The following is a 19,288-nucleotide window of genomic DNA, read 5'->3' on the forward strand; positions in this document are numbered from 1 at the left end:
GGTTATGAACTTTTCCCATCTGTCGGTGATTCTTCTTAGGTGAATTAACTTAAAGCAGATTTAGAAATGACAAGAAAAAAATGTGTTCAGATATTTTTTTTCTTCTTTTGAATCGTCAAAACTTGATTAATTCAAAATTGAAATTACAAAGAGGTGTAGGCATCACTCTCTATCACCAAAACCCAAACACACAACAAAAAAAAATCCCAAATCCAAAATCCCTAATATATCTTGTCATCTAATTGGTCGTTATGTTATATACATGAACAAAGTCAGCAATATAAAGTAGTTTCGTTAGTTCAAAACTACCCTTAATTCTTCCATACAGAAGAAGTTAATGCATCTGAATGATGTGAAAGATCACAAAAATTTCAGGTTCAAGTTGTTTGGATCAAAGACTTTGTGCACTTACTATCAGCACTGATTTGCTCATCCTATGTAGGTAGTGGAACAACATGTTATTTTTTGGGGATATGCATCACATTTGTAATTTACCTTGGTTGTATATTCTACCTGTCTTATCATAAATTTGATATTTTTCCTTGCCTCTAAATCATTTAGCCATTTGCTTCTAAGGGATGATTGAAGCCGATTTTTTTAGGAAAAAAAAAATAATTAAAGCAGATGTAAATTCTTTATCTAATTATACACTCCTTTCCCCCCAAAACTGTCATTATTAACCGAATTATTCAAAATCAGGCCGGTTCGACCCGGTTCATTTACCGGTTCGGTTTAGAAGAACAGCCTTTCCCAGGGTTTGTCAGCGTTGACCGGGTCATCCACCCTTTCTGTCTCTTTCTTCTCCCTCGTTGGATCTGCAAGCAATTTACCCCAATCCACGACGACATCTCCGTCGCCAGATTACAAGGCAAAGAACGGCTCCGATCTTTTCGGTATTCGGCTCGTCTCTCTCCCTCCTTCGCATCCCCTCCCCTCCCCGATCCCAACCCTCATCATCTTCTTCTTGTATATCACAATCTCAAATTCCTCCCCAAGGATGAACAGCACCTACACTGCCCTCCCTGTATCTTCCTCCATCGAGCTCCAAGCCAACTCCCCAACCCTACCTCAAGACCCTCCCAAGAAGCAGGAAGAATTCGGCGTTGAGCTACCCCTCATCCTCGACGCCGCCGGTGCCGGGTACGGCCCTGCCGCCGCGGGATCCGGCGTGCCCGGGGCCGTCTTCAACCTCGCCACCTCGATCATCGGCGCCGGGATCATGGCCCTTCCCGCCACCCTGAAGGTCCTCGGCCTCCTCGTCGGTTTCGTCTCCATCGTCCTCATGGGAATCCTGTCCGAGATCAGCATCGAGCTCCTCGTCCGGTTCTCCGTCCTCTGCAAGTCGTCCTCCTACGGGGACGTCGTCCAGACCGCCCTCGGCCGCCCCTTCAAGATCGTCTCCGAGATCTGCGTCATCATCAACAACGCCGGTGTCCTCGTCGTCTACTTGATAATCATCGGGGATGTGATGTCAGGATCCTCGAAGCACGTCGGCGTCTTCGATCAATTGCTCGGGAGTGGCGGCGAGTGGGATCACAGGAAATTGGTGATCCTTGTGGTATTGGTCATCTTTTTGGCCCCTCTTTGTTCTCTGGAAAAGATCGATTCGCTTAGCCTCACTTCAGCTGCTTCCGTGGCTCTTGCCGTTGTCTTCGTGATCGTGTCGTCCATCATTGCGTTGGTTAAGCTTGTTGAAGGCAGGATAGGGACGCCAAGATTGGGGCCTGATTTTGGATCGAAAGCTGCCTTCTTGGATCTGCTGGTGGTCGTTCCGATAATGACTAATGCCTATGTTTGCCATTTCAATGTTCAGCCCATCTACAATGAGCTCGAGGGGAGAACGCCAAAGAAGATGTACCTTGTCAGTAGGATCACCACAGTGTTGTGTGTGGCCATCTATGCCTCAACTGCTATATCAGGATACCTGTTGTTTGGGGATGACACCGAGTCGGATGTGCTGACAAATTTTGATAAGGATCTCGGAATTCGGTTCAGTTTGATCCTGAATTATGTGGTGAGGATTGGATATATTCTTCATCTGATTCTTGTTTTCCCTGTCATTCATTTTTCGCTCAGGCAGACGGTAGATTCGCTAGTGTTTGCAGAATCAGCTCCTGGAAGTAGGAAAAGGATGTTGACTTTGACGGCTGTGCTACTTGCTATTATTTATCTTGGTTCTACTATGATACCAAACATCTGGGTGGCTTTCAAGTTTACTGGTGCTACAACTGGCATGTCGCTGGGGTTTATATTTCCAGCTCTTATTGCATTGAGATTGGATAAGAAAGAAAAGGTTTTAAATCTTAGAGAGAGGTACATGTCATGGCTGATGTTAGTATTGGCAGTGGTTGCTAGTATTTTGGGAGTTGTTGGGAATATCTTTACTCTTAAAAATAGGTCTGAGTGATTTATATTGCGTTAGTTTCCAATTAGGTATGTGAAGTTGAAGTTATGCAAATTTTTTTGGTCATGCCATGATGATGACCGATTTATATGGTTGATGAAGATTGAGACAAGAAAATTGACCTTTGCGGCAGAAAATCTTGGTTGTTCTGGGCCTTCTGCCACATACTGGCTTGCCAAGCAGGAACATAATGAGTTCTAGTTTTGTTTATAGCATACTTCGGTTGAGATATGTAGTGCCAGATTAATGCCTTGAGAGCTTTTAGAAGTACTTACTCAGATCTGAGACATCCTTGCTACTCCTGTTCTCAGTTTCGACCATTCTATGAAAATTGTTGAACGTTGGAATTGATAGACAGAGGTATGCTTTCGAGATGCAAATTGGTGTATCTACTGACACAGTGACCATACTTTTACATTGTCCGAGCATTAAATTCTTGTATTACCTCGATCCTCACTGTAAGTCCACACTTATGTAACTTTATTTGCATTCAGGAATAAATATGCGATTGCATTCCTTTCTTTATCCCAGCTGTGTTAATTTCTGAGTATCCGCTTGTCATAGTGTTTACTAGAGTTTACTCCATACCGTGTTGTTACTGCTCCGCAAGATCATGCTTAAATTTTAACTTTTAACTCTTTGTGAACACGAATGTTTAGTTTAGCCATCATATTTCTTTATGCATATCGCTTGTAGTTTGTCTTTAGTTACTGAAAAACTGTTGCAGGAAAGATCACAGATGGAACTTGACTAGGATTTATGTGGGGCATTTAGTCGGGTAACTTCTTTGATAGAAGTAACTAAATTGGATGGTAATATAATTTTATGTTGTTTTGTTATATGTTTATATCAAATTCAAGCATTATGGTATATGATAGAGACGAAGCTACCAGTAGGGATAATCCATAGGTGATATTACTATAATCTCATTACCTTTTGTATCCTCATTGCAATCTCTTATTTTCCTAGTTGCTTGTATGTAATATTTAACTAAACAAAAGGCATTCTAGGTCAAATGATATGGTATGCACTATTCTAATATCCCCATCTGTGCAACAATCATGACATCTTAATTTAGAACTTTATCCACATATCTTCAAGCCTTTAGGATATGACATTATGTCTGTCATCCAACCATTCTAAATTGTTTCTCGCTGCTTGATTTCTTTGCTTACCAACCAGCGATGGCATCTTGAAAGCAGTGGCAAAGCTCATAGTTCGAGGATTTGTCCATGATTGATCTTTTGGTGCTTTTTTGCATTTGGCAATATAAATGATAGATAACATTCAAAGATGATAACTAGGTACCTTTTCGATAGAAGATACTATAAAAGAAAATCATTTATGATGATATGAACATGTGCTTAAGAGATATCTTTGAGATCAAAAAAAAATTTATAAGATAATTGTGAGACCAACAATGTTTTATGGATATGAGTATTAAGTAATTAAAAAATAATATATATAAAAAATCTAGATTATCGAGATAATAATGTTGAGATAGATATGTAGAGTTACTAAGAAAGATAAAAAAAAAAAAATTTATCTGTGAATAATTAGGTATCTCTTCGATAGAAGATACTATAAAAAAAAATTATGAAATAAAATCATTTAAGATGATATGAGCATATGCTTAAGAGATATCCAGATCTAAAAAGATCTTAATAGAAATTATAAATAAAAATTTAAGTATTATAAATTTAATTAAATATATAATGATAATAAAAAATTTTATGTAGTCCATGCTAAATAGTTAGAACTTTGTAATGATAATCAAATTAAGGTACCAGTTAGTCAAAATCACAATCGAATTCATCGAATCAGAAACATTATCACGTGATGCATGTGAACTTTGTCAGGTATTGTATTGTATTGTATTGTATTGTATTGTATTGTATTGCCAAACCATGTTCAATAAGGCCATGTGTGGTCCAAGTTGTAAGAGTGTTCTGTAGCAATTTGTCTGTGAGTGCTGGTTGTTCTGGTCCAAGTTGTAAGAATGTTCTGTAGCAATTTGTCTGTGAGTGCTGGTTGTTCCTTACAAACTTCGCTTTGATAGTACTATTATTCTTGTGTCTTGATTATCCTAGTTCTGCATTATTTACATTTGTCTAGGCTGCCCTTTTTACTTCATTGAACAAGATGAATGTTTGACATTGTAAAAGTATAATGGATTTTATATTAATCTTTCTTAAGTTAATTAATTAATCCCATTTAATTTATTATCACTGGATGGTTAAAACAGAGATATTCAAATTCTAATATTTTTATTTTAAGTTAGTTGATTGATAATAATGGTTAGCGATTATCGATTTGAGTTAATATGCCGAGAATCTAGGAACATGTTCTGTATTATTCCCAAACTTTGCGGGATGTACGTACCTAAAAATCTTTAAAGAAATAAATGAGTGAAAATTTATTCAACAAAAAATCATAATATTTTGATTATTTGGTATCGATTATATGAATCTTTTATCTTTTATTAAATTAAAATTTTCTAGATTTTATTTATATTTTTAGTTAATTATTTTTAGGTATTTCGATCTCTCGTACATATATCTTCATTGATTATTCCTCATTTTATTTTCTTTCGTATGGTTAAAATTTTATTATTTTATTTATAATCTTATATAGATAAATTTAAATACTAATTATAATATTTTAAGCTCGTTTATTTACTATGAAATTGAATAGAAAGAAAAGAAAGCATTTAAAAAGTAAAAGAAAAAGGATGATTTTCCTGTAAAATACATATATTTTGGATGTTTTTCAATCGATATCCTTTTTTTTATTTTTTATTCAAAAATATCTCTAATTAAAAAATATCTAAAATATCTCTCCAAAAAAATTTCGTTAATTATTTTTTATCTGTGATGTATCAAATGGTCTCAAGTTTTTTTTTTAATTTATCTGATTTATTTATATTCTTTTAAGTAAGCTTGATAATATTTGTGTTATAGTGATCAAAACATTATAACAGATATTTTTCTGTGATGGTTGAAAGAAAATTGCCTAAAAAATGATTTAAAACAGCTAAAGAACGGACAAAACAAAACAAGGGGCGGTCGTGCCAATCTTATCCGCTTTCCGGCCTTCAAAGCGTCAGCTCATCTCACGGGAGTTACTGTATTACGATCCTTGAAATACCCAAAACACCCTGAATGGATTCCGTGACGCCGTCTCTTCGGACCCCTGCTTTCCTTCCGATCCGTTATCCCATGTTGTCCTTATCCGTCTTTTCGCCCCCACTATATACGAGCAGACATCCCCCTCCACCTCACTCACTTCACTCTCACTCCTCCCCCCCCCCCCCCCCCCCCCCTCCTCTCTCTCTCTCTCTTTCTGCGCTTGCTCGATTGCTTCTTCTTCGATGGGATTCGACGCGGATTCCTCGCCGCCATCCTCCCCGTCCTCGCTGAAGCAGCGCCTCCGGTCCTCGATCTGCTTCTCCTGCTGCTTCCGCGGCGCCGCCGCCCGCGAAGAGCAGCCGGCGTCGCTGATCCGGTCCTCCACGGTCTGGCTCCGATCCAAGGCGCAGGACCTGCCGGAGATCGGCGGCAGGTGTCGCGGCCTGGTGGCGAGGATCGGGAGGCACCGCGGCCGCCCCCACACCGGCGACTTCCACTACGACGCACTCAGCTACTCCCTCAACTTTGACGAGGGACCCACCGACGACGACGGCGACGACCCCGCCGCGGCCGATCAGCCTCCCAGGTACCGCGGCTTCTCCTCCCGCCTTCCGCCCTCCCCGCCTCCCCCGCCGCTGCGGCCGGCCGTCGGGATCGCGTGCTAAGTACCGTCTCGATCGATCCATATCCTTTTCTTGTACATACACGTGTGACGTTCTCTGCCGTTCGATGCGTATGTTTTTTACCATCTCAAAGCATTTCTTCCTCCTCGTTAAGGAGAAGGACGCTTCCTTGGGGCTTGCTGTTGGTTTCTTCCCCGTTCATTTGATGGGTTAGTGTAATGATTCGTAATGAGGACGAGGATGGGGCCCATGCAAACGAAAGAGTGTGGACTGCACTGCGTTGGCATCTGATTGATGGCAATTCCTGAGAGCGACTCATCCCGACTATGCCATCACAAAAGATGTGGGTCCCGTGACATGAGAATTTGAGTCCTGCAATGATTTTGGAGTTGAATTGTTCTTTATTTCCCTATTTATGTTAGAAATTGGGCGATTTTTCTATCAAAGCTTCATAAAATTTTCATGTTTTCTCAGGTAGCGTCTTTTTTTTTTGTTTTGATAAAATGAAAAAATTGATAATACGTTTTTCTAATTTTCATCTTGTCCAAATCAACCGGTTCAATCCAATTAATTGAACCCAATCAAACCACAAAATAAAATTATATTTTATTAATTAAAGACAGTATATATCTAATACAATTATATATATATATATATATATATATATTTAATTTCTCCACACACATAAATAATTTTCTTTCAAATCCGAAGTACCCTAAATCCCCGGGAAGCAAAGACGGGACCGAAGAGAACCCTAACTCTGTGCAGGAAGGGGAGGAATTGAAGCTACCGTAGAGGTTTTCCTGGACGGTTCTGGGATGGCAGCTTCTTTCCTGCGATCGCCTCCAAAATCAACCATTCATTATCTCCTCCCTGGACAGAGACGGGCGAAAGCCCCTGCAACTTCCTCCTATTTCCCGCCCGCTCCCCTTCCTCAACTTGTCCCTTGGACCGCAGGCACCTTTCGTCGTTGGCGTGGGTAATCCAAACCACGGGAGCTGCTGTCACCGACCTCGTCATCGTCGTCGTCGACCCAGCAGCACCGCCTTCCGGGGCTGCGAATGTAAGCATAAAAATCGGAAAATTCCCCACTGCTGCCGCCCGTAGGAGTCTGGGCCGTGTCTCAGTCTCAGTGTGGCTGATCATCCTCTCGGATCAGCTACTGATCATCGCTTTGGTAAGCTATTAACCTCATCAACTAGCAAGCCCCTCCTCCTCCGGCGGATCAGCTACTGATCATCGCGATGTCATCTTAAAGGATTGATTTTTATCCCATAGTTATGATTAATGGATTAGAGACAATGGAGGATGAGAAAGAAATCATAATCTCTCATATATCCACGGTTTATGTTCGTTGTTTAGTCATGTTTATATTTGTAATTTCTCACGTATCCTCGTACTCTGTCACCTCCTCCCCTCCTCGTTGGTCTCCACCACCTCACTATCCTCCATGGCTTCCTTCACCTCCATCACCATCTCTTCTCCCTCTTCCTTGGCTTCCTCCTCCTCGTTGGTCTCCACCTTCTTTCTCTCTTTTCCTCGTTCACCGCTCTCACCCTTTCCTTGCCCTTCTCGTCCTCGTCTTCTTTCTTTTTTTTTTTCATTCTACTCCACTGCTCTCTCTTCCTCCCCTCTTCTTAATTTACATAAAGTAGTCGTTATACTCGATTACACTCGTTCACAGAATATATTAAAAATATATTATTATATATTAAAGTATTTTAAATTTATAATAAAACTAAATAACTAAAGTTATCTTAAAAAAATATATTAATATATATATATATATATATAATTATCCTAAATTACTCAGAAAACCATCGTTACACTCATTTTGTAACTCAAGTTACACTTATTCACAAAATATATTAAAAATTATATTAATTTTTATATAAAATTATACTTAATCCATCATAAATTGAAAACATGTCATAGTTCCAAATAATTTTAGATTAGTTTGATCAAAATTAATTCAAGTTACACTCAATCACATATTTGATAAAAAAATTTCTCTAACGAGTGATGATGTTATCGCTCATCAAGTGATGCTATTGCTAGTTTGATAGTATGCTATTGCTAGCGGTGGTCTCATCTAAACCTATAGTAAGACTACCATAGGTCATAATATTATATTTAAAATTTTAATTATTTTTAATTTTTTTAAAAAAATAAAAAAATACTAAATATCTTATAATAATATGCTTTGAAGAAGTTTGATTTTTTTAATAAAAATTTAACTTTAGTTATACTCGATTATATATTCAACACAAAAATACTATATTGTTAGCTCTCCGGAGGATGATTGACGGGTATAGAATAGTGATTTGACAGATATAGAGTTATCATTAAAAAAAATATATTATCTATAAATTATTCAAATTTCGAGTTTTTTTAATTCGTCCTAAAATTTATCATTATTCTATATTCTATATTATATTATTATTATTATTATAACAGCGACCGGATCAATTCCGTTACTTCTCGTACCCGTTTTCCGGATTCCCTGCTCGCCGACTCCCTCCTGCTCTTAGGGTTTTAAGTTCATCCAATTCCACCCCAAAACCCTGCCCTTCCCATCCCTTCGCATGGCCTCCGACCCCAAGGATCCCCGCCCCCTTCCCCCCTCCGACGTTGCCGACCACCGGAAGGTCAAGCTCATTTGCAGTTACGGCGGCAATATCCTTCCCCGCCACGGCGACGGTGCCCTCCGCTATGCCGGCGGGGAGACCCGCCTCATAACTGTCCGCCGCGACTCCCCCCTCCCGGAGATCCTCCGCAAGATGGCCGAGGCCTGTGGCGGGCCGGTTGTCCTCCGCTACCAGCTCCCCGATGAAGACCTTGACGCACTCATCTCCGTCTCCACCACCGAAGACCTCGATAACATGATGGAAGAGTACGACAGGCTCGCCGCCGATAGCCCCTCTGCGAAGCTACGAGTCTTCCTCTTCTCACCCTCTGAAGTCACGGGTGCCGGTGCCGCTTCCTTTGCGGTCCACATTGACCTTCAGGAAACTGGCACTAGGTATCTCGATGCTGTAAACGGATTAGATTCGAGCATCAGGAGAAAGGATAGCGCGACGAGCTTCTCATCGACGCAGAATTCGGATGGAACGACTGCCGCCGCCGCCGACGAGGTGAACAATGAAGGTACATCACCGGCTCATGTGTCTCCCACTGCTGCATCTGCTCAAGACACGTTGAAGTTGGTTTTTTCTGGTCAAGATGTTCTTGATCTGCTGCCGCCTACTACTAGTTCTAGTGAACAAACCGAATTATTGAGTTCAACTCAATCCGAATGGCCTCCTCTGGTGCCAGATCAAAACAGAGTGTTGAATTCAACTCAAACTGACTTGCCTTCCGTTGCATCATATGTTCCACAGTCCTACATTGATCCACAACAAGCTCAAATCTTAAACCCCCAATATTTACCAGTGGTGGGATTGCCTCTGCCAATTAATGTGGTTCGTGTGCCAGCACCAGCATATATGCCGCCATCCCACATTGCCGATCCAATGTCCCAAGTCGGTAATGGGACTTCGGTTCAGACAAAGGTGAATCCACACTCGCAAAATTCTAATGTTGACAAGACTGCCAAGTTTCCTAGTGATGTGAAACTTCAGTCTTTGTCTCAGCTTCCTCCTTTGCCTTCTCCGTACTTGCTTGCACCAAATGTGGAACGTAGTGGGCTGCGCCAAGTGTCTTCATCGTCTCAAGGTCCTACGAGAAGATTTGAGGATTGTAATATGTGTCAAAAAGCCATACCTCATGGCCATTCAGATACTCTAATAAAGGAACAGGGTAATGGTCTCAGAAATGTTGTTCCTGAGGTGAATGTGGTATTGCAGAGTCACCATTCTGAGGATTTAACAAGCATGCGAGGACAGCAAATGATAGATGTCGGAATGCTGGTTGACGGTGTGGTGGAAACTCAAGCCGAGAATTTGGTAGCTACAGCTCCATCTAAGACATATGAGTTCAGCGAGACTATCCCTGGGATTCCATGGGACAGTGGGAGGCCAGTTGTTGTGAATGCAGCCAATCCATATTATGCTAAGGTTTTTGTCCCACCAGTTTCTGTGGGTTTTCCAGGCACCTCACAAGCATCACATGGAACTGTATCCAATCCTCAGAAAGCTCAAAAAGTGGAGTCAGTGCAAGAGCAGCAAGAAGTGCCACTGTCTTTGGGTCTCAACATGGAAAATCTTGATTATCCAAACATTTCACTTGCACCGGCTTCATCGACCCTGCCATGTGGCCTTTATGGAATGCTCGTCATTCCTCAGTTTCATGGAGAGGATTACTTGCAACAGCAGACCCAATTGCCTCAGCATATTGGGTTACCTAACTATCCTGTTGATCATAATTTCATTGTTGCCAGCACCAGTTCAGTTAGAAATTCAGATTATCGAGAAGTTGGACAATCAGTCAATGGAACTGTGCCTGCATACTTGTTTGACTATGTTAGACCTATCAATGGGACACATCGAGCAATTTGCACAATTCCCCCTGGGGATCCGGGTTTCAGCAACCAGCCAAGACCAGTTGTGATTCCTGATATTGGGACCTCCAAGAATATAAAGCCTGAAAATCCACCATTGGTTGTAGTGAACACTCAGAATGCTGGACCGCAGCATAAGGAAAATGAGTTGTCTCATGGTGATCCCCTAATTAGTTCTGTAGTTGTTCCAGAAGGAAATGCTGGTCCACAAATTGATAAACAGCTATCTGTGATAAGTGATGTTGCTTATGAACAAAGTGTTCAACCTTCCAACACCAGCCACATTCCAAATATGATGTGTAAACATGGACCCTATTCATACCATCTTGAAGCAGGTGTTGGACCAAGAGGGATGTTCAAGTGTGTAGATCCCACTTGCAATAAGAATGCCATCAAGAAGAACGTTATTGGTGAACAGAAAGATGAGGTTCCCAGCCTTCATCCAGTTGAAGTATTTTGTGACATAACTATTCCTCAAAGTGATAATGCTCAGATTTACACTATTCACCACGCTAGTAACATGAACCAAATCCAGCGAGCCATTTCATTAGACCCACTTGCGAGCAGCAAAGATCCTCAGAAAACCCTTACTGTTCTGCCTCCAATACCTAGTGAAGTTTCCAACAGAGAATCAATAGCTATGAAGGAATTGTACAACAAGAATTCTGTGAATAGCATGGGCTCTGAGGTAACCGTTCCTGCAGGTGTTTCTAGCCACTTACCTGAGTCTCCAAGAATGGACTCGCCCAAAGAGCTCGTGTGTCCACTCAAAGGTCTCGCCCCCTGTTTTGCTGTATGAAATGTCTTATTGCTGATTTAAAATCACTGATTACCACATTCTTAAAATCATCATCTCTTTGGCTGTTAAACTCAGAAGATGTCCATATTAAGCAAGATATCCAGACTTTTGAAGGGAAAGCATCAGCAGCAGCACTGCAGTCATCTGAAGTACCAGTACCTGTTCTCATTTCTCATGAAACAGAAGAGGTCAGTCCTAGTTCTAACAGAGAAAGTGGCTCCATAGAGAATACCTTAGAGAAAGATGATGACCAGAGTGAGGTGATGGGCACATCCTTTTTCATGTTTTCTACATCTACTCTTATTAGATGCTAAAAATTATTGTAACACAGGCCATCAAGACCAAACAGTCAGAGAATTTAAAGAATGGTTTTCCAAGTACAGATGACATTGGACACCTTCAGGTTAGAAGATAAGTTCAGTATGTTCTTCATGTGTTAAACTTGTGCAATTGTAAGGTCAAGTTGACATAGTCTCTTGGTAAATGCTGAGATTGTTGGTTGCTGTTTAATCCAGGTAATAAAAAATAGTGATCTGGAAGAGTTGCAAGAACTTGGCTCGGGAACATTTGGGACTGTGTATCATGGCAAATGGAGAGGTTCAGATGTTGCAATTAAAAGAATCAATGACAGGGTTTTTGCTGGGAAGCCATCAGAGCAGGAACGTGCAGTATGTGTCTCCATAGATTATTTGCTTCCTATGTTTCCTTTTCCTGTAGAATCCATGCTTACATATGTGTCTATGCATAAGCTCAGAGGGCTGACTTTTGGAACGAAGCTTGCAAACTTGCCAGTTTGCATCACCCTAATGTTGTGGCATTCTATGGTATTGTTCTGGATGGCCCTGGAGGATCCATTGCAACAGTAACAGAGTTTATGGTTAATGGTTCCCTTCGGCGTGCTTCACAGAAAAATCAGAAGTATTTGTTCATTTTTAATTTCATGTTTATCTGTTTATCTTTTTCCATTGAAAAATGCATGCAACTTTTTTCATAATTGTATGGTGTTAGTATTTTGGGACAGTTTAACTCATTCCTATCTTTCAACAGGATCCTCGATAGGCGTAGATGTCTTCTTATTGCGATGGATGTGGCATTTGGCATGGAATACCTGCACAATAAAAATATTATACACTTTGACCTGAAAAGTGATAATTTGCTTGTCAACTTGAGGGATCCTCAGCGCCCAATATGCAAGGTGAACTTTATGCTTTCTACTGACACCATAGAATTCTCTTGAATGCTGTTTGGAATTTTAATATTATCAGCAATGCTGGAGGTTTTTATGATAAAGAGCAACCCTCAGGTGTTAAAATTACTATTTTAGTGTTTTACTGATCTAATTCCTTGAGTGAACTAACTGCTTATAACTAGCTAATACTGGCCATTTTTATGTAGCAAATATTTTATCAAAAATGATGTCGAGGATTGAAGTTCTGGCAGCATTGGGGGTGCCATGTCATGCATTTGGTCATTGTCTTGTCAGGACCACCCTTAGTTGATGGAATCTATTCTTCCTGGTTTCGGGTGTCCCTTGTGCACTGATTTTTCACAAGACTGAAATCATCGAAGCCTACTGTTATAGAGAGTAGACAACACATGTTTGGCCTTCACATTTTAACTTGGATGATATGCTGAAAAGAGGCAGAAATGCAGGAGGGAGAGGAGAATAGGATGATAACAGGTGTTGCCAGGGTCTGTCAGAAAGAGTATTATGAAGATTGCAAATTTGTTCTGAAATATATGGAAGTAAAAGAATTGCCTGCTTTAAAAAGTACCAGTAACAAAAAGAAATGCTTCTGAGTTCTAAGAAATAAGAAAACAGAATTAAGTATTAGTAATGCTTTCTCTTGATCAATTTTTGTTTTCTTTATTAAAACAAAAAGAAATTGTAACACAAAGCAGGCGCTTAAATACTTGCTTGTCTGGTGTAACATCATTTGCGGGTTTTGCTACGTCAAAGTCAGGGTGTCACCAGAAATTTATAAATACCTTTTCTCCAAGCACCTCGTGCAGGTTGGTGATCTTGGTCTCTCAAAAGTAAAATATGAGACATTAATGTCTGGCGGCATGCAAGGAACCCTGCCGTGGATGGCTCCAGAACTTCTTTCTGGCAAAGATAACAGGTACACTGAGAAGGTAATGCTTAATCTCATAATTTTTGTATTTTATATCTTAATATCTAGTTGATATGTTACTTTTCATGCTACAGGAGCTCTGTGAATGATTTAACCATGTACTGTTAATGTGATGACTTTATGGCTAGGTCGATGTATTTTCTTTTGGGATTGTGATGTGGGAGCTCATTACCGGAGAGGAACCATATGGAGACATGCATTATGGAGCAATTATAGGTGACTTTTCTTTTCATATCGTTATTATATATTATTCATGATTTGACTGACAATGCGATGATAACCCAAGAGAGGTTCCGTTGAGCCTCTTTATCATAGATATGCGTTGTAATGTTCTTTTTCCATATGTGATGAGCACGACTGGAACTTGTGATTTAACAAGCAAGAATTGTCTCTGGGAGAACCACACCGGGAGTTGGTCTTATCTGCCTCGGTGCCTCTCCTATTGCAGAATTTTCACTGATGGTGTGCAAACCAGCACGCACCAGTAATATGTATTTCTTTTGGCATAAAAACTTTCATGCCTATTCATTATTTATTTCAATAGGTGGGATTCTGAACGACACACTGCGGCCTCCTGTGCCTGAATCATGTGACACCGAATGGGGATCACTGATGGAGCAATGCTGGTCCACCGAACCTTCGCAGAGACCAAGCTTTACAGATATCGCTAGCAGGTTACGGGCTATGGCAGCCGGACTTCCTCAGAAAGGATGAGCTGCAGCAGCAATCCGACCAAAATATGGTGCTCCTACTCATCGATGCCATTGACTGACATGTTTGTGACCTTTTTTTTTTTGTGCAGCACAGCTCTTTGCAACGTGGTTCTGCTGAAGGCAGTACCCATATGACCTGTGAAGAGAATCCTCTCTCGTGTTTCACAACAAGATCAACGCATGCTTGCTTTTCCAATTTGTTCATTCTTTTTTACTCACGACTGGCTGGGCATGTGAATGGAAAAGCCTTATAAATCCCTTGAGAAGATAAGCTTCTGGCCTGCTGTTTTTGCATGTTCATATAAAGATTAAAGAGTATTGCAGTGGCTGTAGTTAACACATTAATATCGGAACTGAGACGTATCACATTTTTTGTTTGTATATTGTTCTATTCCGCTGGTTCTGAATCGTAGCCTCCTCCGGAATCACACCGGAATGGACAGGTAATCTTGCTCGTCATTAAATGTTTCGTACCAGATTTTAGTATCATATTTTTGTCAAGAATTGTAATGTGCATCGATCCGTGTGACCTTTGGAACTTGAGTTTGAAGATAATCTCATCATACACCCACTACACGAGAGAGAGAGAGAGAGAGAGAGAGCATATCTACCTTGTTAGAATTTTTACGATGCATCTTCTATCACTGCATGTGTCAACCTTCCACACGTGAAAAGCACAACACTTTAATGTCGAGATAGATAGAAATAGAGAGAGAGAGAGAGAGGAGAGAATGTCTCCTTTGTTGGAGACACTTTGTGCTTGCATTTGCATAATATAGATGATGCATCTATATTTCATAAAGCACTAACATCTACTTAGATAGATTTCATAAGCTCTGAACAACAAAGGGTCCAAGATCGCCTACCGCGATAAAAAAATCCCCACAAGCATCCACATGACACTACTACGGAATAACATAGCGAATCAGTCCTATACATTACCCGAAAAACCCATCTACCATGTGCCACCTAGGTAGTTTTTGGGTGTTGTGCTAGTTGACACTCCACATTACTTTATCGAGCTAGAAAATTACAAAATTTGGATGGTTTGTTTCGGGGTAGTTTTGTCTGATTGCACATAATCTATATTTAAGCTTAAAACAACCACAAAAGCCAACCAAAATAGGGTTGCTAAGCCTACTGCAAGCCCTCTACATACTGTGCAAAGTATGAACAAAATCAAAAGACATGAACATATATGAGCATTACATTGAACATCTTATTTATAGCTTTATCGATGACATGCTCCCCCGCATATTTCTTTGACGCCCTCGTTGAAGCCTTTGTAGACGCTGTATCTTTTTGCCTTTGTTGAATATTTAATCTTTTGCTCCAATTGCAATATGTCTCTTGACTCCCAACTGTACTCTACCATTCTTGTTGAATAATTAAATTTTGATCCATTATAATACTTTAACTCATTAATGGCTCTGACTTTAGTGTGGGTTCGGTCGAGTTGTGTTGATCCTTGTTAGTTCCTACGAATCCTTCAAACGAAAGAAAAAATCTTTCTTGTTATGCACCAATCTTTTAAAAGTTTCATGCCACTTGAACTGGGTGGATGCTTGTTAGAGTTTTAACGAGCATCATCTCATAGACTTTGAAGTTTTTGGGGTTTTTCCATAGTAAAATTTGCTCATTGATTCCTTTTTTACTTATTTGTCGTCTCCAAGTATATTCATATTACTTTCACTTTTGATTAATATTTTATTAGAAAATGAAGCAGACAATCTATTCTCAATAGCACCGATCAACATTGTTGAGGATTTGATAACTATTGTCTTTCACTAAGTTTTTTCGAAGGGTCTTTGAACTTATGTAAAGCTCCTTTAGTAGATAAACAAGAGAATCGAAGTACTTGATTTCACCTATTCTCTTAAGAGTTAGAGAACAAATGTTACTTGACTTCACTTGTCTCCTTGGGGTTATACTCTATGTATTGAGTTAGTTACTAGCCTTCGCCTACTCTTTCCTCATACTTTTAAACCACCCAAAGTATTTGCACTCCTTGTATTGAGTTAACTATTGAGATTCATCTTCTTATTACCATTAAACTTTTGGAATGCAAAAGGTTTTACCCGAAGAGGGTTAAATTTTGCTCCAACTTGAAGTAAATCTCCAATAATTTTGATCATATTTGAGATTATACCGTCTTCTCAATCATCTTTGTCGCCTACTCCTCTAAGTAAAAAAGGTACAATAATAGGTATTACCTACTTCATTCCTTGATCGATCATTTTTGCATCAACTTAAAGTTTTTCGCTTTTAGCTATTTTAATAATAAGCCCGTTAATACCAGTCTTACGAAGTTCCTTGACCTCTATCTTTCAATCTTATCTTGGTACTTGGAGTTTGCCTCTATATTTTGTACATCCTCTACCCTTCAATCTTATCTTGGTACTTGAAGTTTGCCTCTACATTTTCTACCTTATCTACCCCTTTCATGACTAAGTGCTCTCCCTCCATGAGAGCAAAAGATCGATGATTTTATGGAAGTCTCGCCTTTATAATACCATAGTATTGTCATGCCCATGGCCCTACTATCCGTCACCTCGCATCTATATTCATTTTTTTTTTTTTGCAATTGGTAGATTTGCCTCTACGACACTATGACACTCCTCTGAGTCTATCTCTATTCTAATCGATGCTTGCTTTTGGGTAGTTGAGTCTTTACCCTTTCTCGCTCCTTTTGTCCACCTACTTTAGTACCTTTGTGTTCTATGAGCAATTCCCCATGCTTGATGAAAAAATAAACTACAACTCCCATGCATGACCTCCGCTATCATGTTATAGGGCTCATGCCAATTTTGTTCTCCTTTGCTTCCTTGGTAGCAACGTTCATTTACTCTACTTTATCCTCTGATTTACTGGGCTCTCTTAAGTGAATATGAGCTCTTGGGCAGTTCAATTCTCCAATTGCTTTGATTATACCTCTATTTGATCAAGCCCTCCCATAGGATTCACTGGTACTTACACTTAGAATTCTCTCTCAATGGTACACTACCCCTATATGCTCATGACCAAGGCTTTCATCTAATATAAAATTTGATGCACGTATGGAAGACCCACCTCTACGATACTATGTCATGCACTCCTTGATCTTATAGCATTTTTTGTCATCATATTGTTCATCAAAATGGAGTTCTTAATAACTCATAATCATACCTCCGTATGATCAAGTCCCTTGTGGGACTTCTCCCATGTGTGTCATATTATATCTAATTATTTCACCATTATTCGTTACATCATATCACCTCTTAGTAATATCTCTATTGTATTGACTTTTGTGGGATAAACTCTCTCTCTATATGTGACCTCTATCAGCACATCGTAGGGCCTCTATCACCTCTTATTGTGTTCACTCCTTTGGTAATTAACTTTCGTCCACCCGCTCTCGGGTCACACCCAGATGAAGCACAATTTTAGGACAATCCATTACTCGATAGCTTCGAAAGTCCACTGACTTTACTAAAATTGGTGCACCATTATCTATAGATCTTAGGCCTTTACTATCTAGTATAATCTTTGTTATGCACCCTTTGCTTCACCACAACTTGAATGATAATACTATGACATATTTCTTAAGAGTATCCATCTTTGTGTCCTCTTGCCCTATGTTAAGGTCTTTTGGCCTCAACTTTACCTTTGTAAGTTGAGTCACTTTAGTTTTCTATCAAATGCTTCGTTGAAATAAAGTGCATGAGCCTCGAAACTCCCTTTAACTTTAGCACAATATAGGTTGAGTTTTCTCTATCAGAATGAGGGACTCATGGAATGATATGATCTCGCTTTTACCTCTATAAGAGTTCATGTCATTTACCTCTATCTAAGGAAAACTTTATGCTTTCGCTCCATGTTCCATCTTTTATGTCAACTTCTTTTATGTGACGTGACACTTCACAAAGTTCCACCCATGTTACTCTACTCATCGGTTTGCATTGAGTAGATAGTAGCCCTCACGCTCACCATTCCATAGGTTGGCTCTCTATTGAGTTTGATCTCTGCATTGACTCTAAGTTTACCTTGGTTTAGTATTATCTTAGGTTGCTCCCCCACTTGATCTTGCAATATGTCCACCAACACTACCTCATATGAGATCATGCAACGGCTCTTCGTTGCTCTTTCAGTCCATCAAGCTTTATGGAGTTGTTGTCTTGAGGTGTCCATTCTCAACATGTATAGTTCGTTGCACGTGATTCTCCATTTGGAGAACCTCGACTTATCCCTCTTAATTATCTGTCTTGTTGAAGTTACTGTTCGTTCTATATCCTTCTCTTTGAAAGTTTCGGAAACCACTATCCCCTTGACTACTCCGCTTTGTTGAACAAATTATGCACTATTTCATCCCCGCGAATGCACTTACTAGATTGTAACTCTTAATCAATATAGCCCTCACAGCTCCTCTTAAAGCCTAATAACATACTAAACTTGCTATACACTTCAGCTTCCTATGAACGTATCCTTTCCATGCTGAAGAGAAAGTTTCAATACTTCATAACATCGAGTTTTGATTGCTTTAGGGTGACCATGGATAGAATCATCCACATATAAGCCCTTGCATAAGTATCGAATTCTTCGATTTAGTAATTCATGTTACCTTTATGAGCTTTGTATAACTCTTTTGGTTATTCAGTAATCCATCACACCTTGCAAGGTCTCATCCTTTGCAAGTGCCATACTTGCCTTGAGCACCGTCAAGTTTGGTTGCCAATGTCGAGCTGTAGCTTGAACTCAGTAATCCCAACCTTTGTGTATTATACATTCTTCCTAGCTTGTTTGTTCTCATGATGCCTCTTACACGAATGGTTGGTCATTCCTCTAAATGCCAATCTCGGATGCTCGCTCTTTCGAGCGACTTCTTTCTCTACATATCAACGCTCGTTTCCCTCAAACATTCACATGTGCTGGCTATCCTCCACGCAGCCTCACTATATTTCTCACGTTTGCATACCAAGTATTTCTAAGTATGCTTGTCCCGCTCTGATACC

General features: G+C 39.9%; 3 protein-coding genes across 7 annotated transcripts; all 3 read left to right on the forward strand.

Moving 5' to 3' along the window:
- The first annotated feature begins 780 nt into the window (after window positions 1–780).
- LOC103977256 (amino acid transporter AVT6E-like) lies at window positions 781–2,929 on the forward strand. Its single transcript, XM_009392716.3, has one exon. It carries the CDS (start codon window positions 998–1,000, stop codon window positions 2,405–2,407), a length of 1,410 nt encoding a protein of 469 aa, XP_009390991.2. The 5' UTR covers window positions 781–997; the 3' UTR covers window positions 2,408–2,929.
- A 2,785-nt stretch (window positions 2,930–5,714) lies between these two features.
- Window positions 5,715–6,628, forward strand: LOC103977255 (uncharacterized). The gene has a single exon (XM_009392715.3). It carries the CDS (start codon window positions 5,775–5,777, stop codon window positions 6,195–6,197), a length of 423 nt encoding a protein of 140 aa, XP_009390990.2. The 5' UTR covers window positions 5,715–5,774; the 3' UTR covers window positions 6,198–6,628.
- Window positions 6,629–8,646: 2,018 nt separating this feature from the next.
- LOC103977399 (uncharacterized) lies at window positions 8,647–14,683 on the forward strand. 5 transcript variants are annotated; one of them, XR_010484886.1, is made up of 9 exons: window positions 8,647–11,426; window positions 11,528–11,712; window positions 11,784–11,855; window positions 11,968–12,120; window positions 12,207–12,370; window positions 12,500–12,647; window positions 13,466–13,575; window positions 13,716–13,803; window positions 14,132–14,269. XR_010484886.1 is itself a non-coding variant. In XM_009392892.3 (9 exons), the coding sequence occupies exons 1-9, from the start codon at window positions 8,741–8,743 to the stop codon at window positions 14,299–14,301; spliced, it is 3,789 nt and encodes a 1,262-aa protein (XP_009391167.2). In that variant the 5' UTR covers window positions 8,647–8,740; the 3' UTR covers window positions 14,302–14,683. The 5 variants fall into 5 exon arrangements, 4 of the variants coding, with proteins under 4 accessions (XP_009391167.2, XP_064953930.1, XP_064953929.1 ...); XM_009392892.3 differs by having other exon boundaries at window positions 13,466–13,588; window positions 14,132–14,683; XM_065097858.1 differs by having other exon boundaries at window positions 11,528–11,640; window positions 13,466–13,588; window positions 14,132–14,683.
- The last annotated feature ends 4,605 nt before the right edge of the window (window positions 14,684–19,288 follow it).

The sequence above is a fragment of the Musa acuminata genome, chromosome BXJ2-3 (assembly GCF_036884655.1).
Source record: "Musa acuminata AAA Group cultivar baxijiao chromosome BXJ2-3, Cavendish_Baxijiao_AAA, whole genome shotgun sequence".
NCBI lineage: Eukaryota > Viridiplantae > Streptophyta > Magnoliopsida > Zingiberales > Musaceae > Musa > Musa acuminata.